The sequence below is a fragment of the Crocuta crocuta genome, unplaced genomic scaffold, assembly GCF_008692635.1.
Source record: "Crocuta crocuta isolate KB4526 unplaced genomic scaffold, BGI_CrCroc_1.0 scaffold334, whole genome shotgun sequence".
NCBI lineage: Eukaryota > Metazoa > Chordata > Mammalia > Carnivora > Hyaenidae > Crocuta > Crocuta crocuta.
The window spans coordinates 1647732-1650271 of NW_027533260.1; the positions used below are offsets into that span (position 1 = coordinate 1647732).

At 57.8% G+C, this 2540-nt stretch overlaps 1 protein-coding gene across 1 annotated transcript in view; it reads left to right on the top strand.

Moving 5' to 3' along the window:
- Positions 1 to 2540, top strand: part of KCNC3 (potassium voltage-gated channel subfamily C member 3) — a 13550-nt gene that overhangs the window by 10429 nt on the left and 581 nt on the right. Inside the window, 1 exon segment of the mRNA XM_077747137.1 lies at positions 1943 to 2002. Coding sequence (XP_077603263.1) covers positions 1943 to 1959 — 17 coding nt within the window. The 3' untranslated portion in view covers positions 1960 to 2002.

Consider the following 2540-nt stretch of genomic DNA (forward strand, 5'->3'; position numbering starts at 1 on the left):
TGATCTCCCACCCCTGCCCTCATGACTGACCCCCATCCTCACGCCCATCCACATCTCTCTCCCTGCCTCCTCCCCCCGGTTTTTTATTCAATTAAGAAAACGGGGTGCACACCCAGGACACTTTGGGGTGCAAGATGGGATGAGGAGGCCACTCATCAGGTCGCTTGTGAACTGGCCAGAGCTTACCAAGTGCCTGTGTGTCACCTGCGTGGTGCTAGGCACAGGGCATCAACGGGGAAGGACCCTCCCCCCACCGCCCCGAGGAGCTCCCAGTTTGCTGGGAGAGTCAGACACTGACCTAGAAAGTCACTATTTGGGGTCACGTACGTGCAAGTGGAGGTACCACAGGGACGTGCAGTGAGAGGAACACGCAATCCCCCCCGGGGTGGGATGTAAGTAACTGGAGGCTTCCCGAAGGAACTGATGTCTGGAGTTGTCCTGACCTCAAGTGAAGAAGTGACCCCGTGGGCCAGAGTGACCACAGAGGCCAGTCCAAACAAAGCTGGGGAGACTGGGGACTGGCAGGTAGACGTGAGGTGGGGAAGCAGGGCTGGGCTCAGTGGCCAGGACCTTGTTTTANGGCTGTGTGGGCATGGACTGGAGGCAGGAGCCTGGAGGTCAGGAGGCCTGGGGAGGAGGCTGGGATGAGGGGACGGAGAGGAAGCGAGAAGGCAGAGAGACTTAGGGATCAGGGACGGGTCAGGAAGGACAGGGCTGGGAACTGACGGCGGGGAGATGAAGGGAGAGAGTGGCGAGAGAGACAGATGAGTAATTCAACAAACGTAAGCAAGCACTTATCACATGCCAGGAACGTAGCAACATAATTCCGTAATCTCCACAGCAACCCCAGCGAACACATAGCTTGCTTCCTTCCTTCCTTCCTTCCTTCCTTCCTTCCTTCAACTAATTACCAAGGGCATGGTTCCAGGCACTGAAGCCTTGGCAATGTGCAAAGCAGGAGTCTACACTCGAGAGCATGGATTGGCACACTGCGGCCCCTGGGCCGAGCCTGCCAGCAGGCCGTTTTGTAAATAAAGCTTTATTGGAGCACAGCCACTGTCACGCTACAACAGTAGAGTGGATTAGTTGTCACGGAGAACGTGTGGCCCGCAGAGCTGAAAACATGTAGTGATTAGCCCTTTACAGGAAAAGCTTACCACCCCCTGACAGAGGCAGCAGAAAAGCAGTCCAATGAAAGGCCAAAAGAACAAGACAGTTACTCTGGCCACGTGAGATAAGGGGGTCTGCAAAGGCCTTTTTGAGGTGATGTGAACCCTGAAAGGTGAAAAGGGCCAGCCGGCGGAACAGCGGGTGCAAGGGTCCTGTGGTACTGCGGCGGGAGGAGCTCGATTTGTTAAACGTGTAGCAAGGAGGGAAGGTGTGACTGGAATTGAGTAGCTCAGGGGAGAGGGGGCCAGACAGAGACTGGGGTGGGTGGGGGGAGGGTCAAGAGAGATTTTTGTGGCCATGGTGAGAAGTTGGATTTGACCTTAAAAGTGACAGGAAGCCCCCTGAAGGAATTTGATCTATCACTTATTCCTTCAACAAACTTCTGTGGAATCTTTAGAAACACACAGATACATCATTAAGGAGTCGCTGCCTGCAGCCTAGGGAGGTGCTGAGTGGGACGAGGGGGGCCTCCAGGACACAGCCTTGTGTCACAGAAGTTCGGGGGGCGGGGCACGAACAGACAGTGATGAGAACCCAGGCCTTCGGGCTCTGAGTCCAGAAGGGACAGTGGCCCTTCTCGTTCCGCCTCCTAACTCCCCAATTCATCCTCCATTTTCATCTCATTACCCTCCCTCTCCCTGCTCCCATCTCCTCCCTTCCCCCCCCCANAGAGATTCCGGCGTTTCTCCGTCCCCCCAACAGTGAGGCTGTGTTGGGGGGTTCCCCCTGACCACCCTCCCCCCGCCGTGACTCTGTGTATTTCTGTCCCCAGCTCTTGTCACCGCCTGAGACCTCGCGAGACCCTCGGTCCCCCCCTGCCCCTTCCCCCCAGGTTAGCAATTGGGAATGGCTGGGAGGGGGGTGTCCCCCAGATACTGGGCTTCCAACCCCTGCACCCCAGGCCCTCTCTCCTCTGGTCAAAACCCCCTCTTCCAGACAGACCTCTTGGCACTGCCTGGAAAAGCACTAGAACTTCCCCCAGACACCGGCAGAACTCTTGAGATATTCCCAAGCTTTCAAGACACCCCCCNCACACGCTCCCCAGTCTTAGACCTTTTTGGCTATCAGGCCAGCGGTAGAACCTTCCCATCAGAAGGTTCCCATTTAAAGGCTTCACGACCCTTTGAAGATGCCCCATTGTAACCTTCAGGTGAGCCTTGCCTCGCTCAGGCTCCCGGAGGGGCCGCCCCCCGGGGACACTGCCAGCTCACGCTCCGTTCTGCCTCTCACGGCCCCATCCACCCTCCTGTCCTTTCTCCACCGCTGGGTCGCCCCCAGCGGGGCCCTCCCGAGCCCTCCCCACCGGCTGCTCCCCCCACATGCGTTCCACCGAGCTCCCTCCCCATGGCCGTGCTGCCCCCCATCCGCCT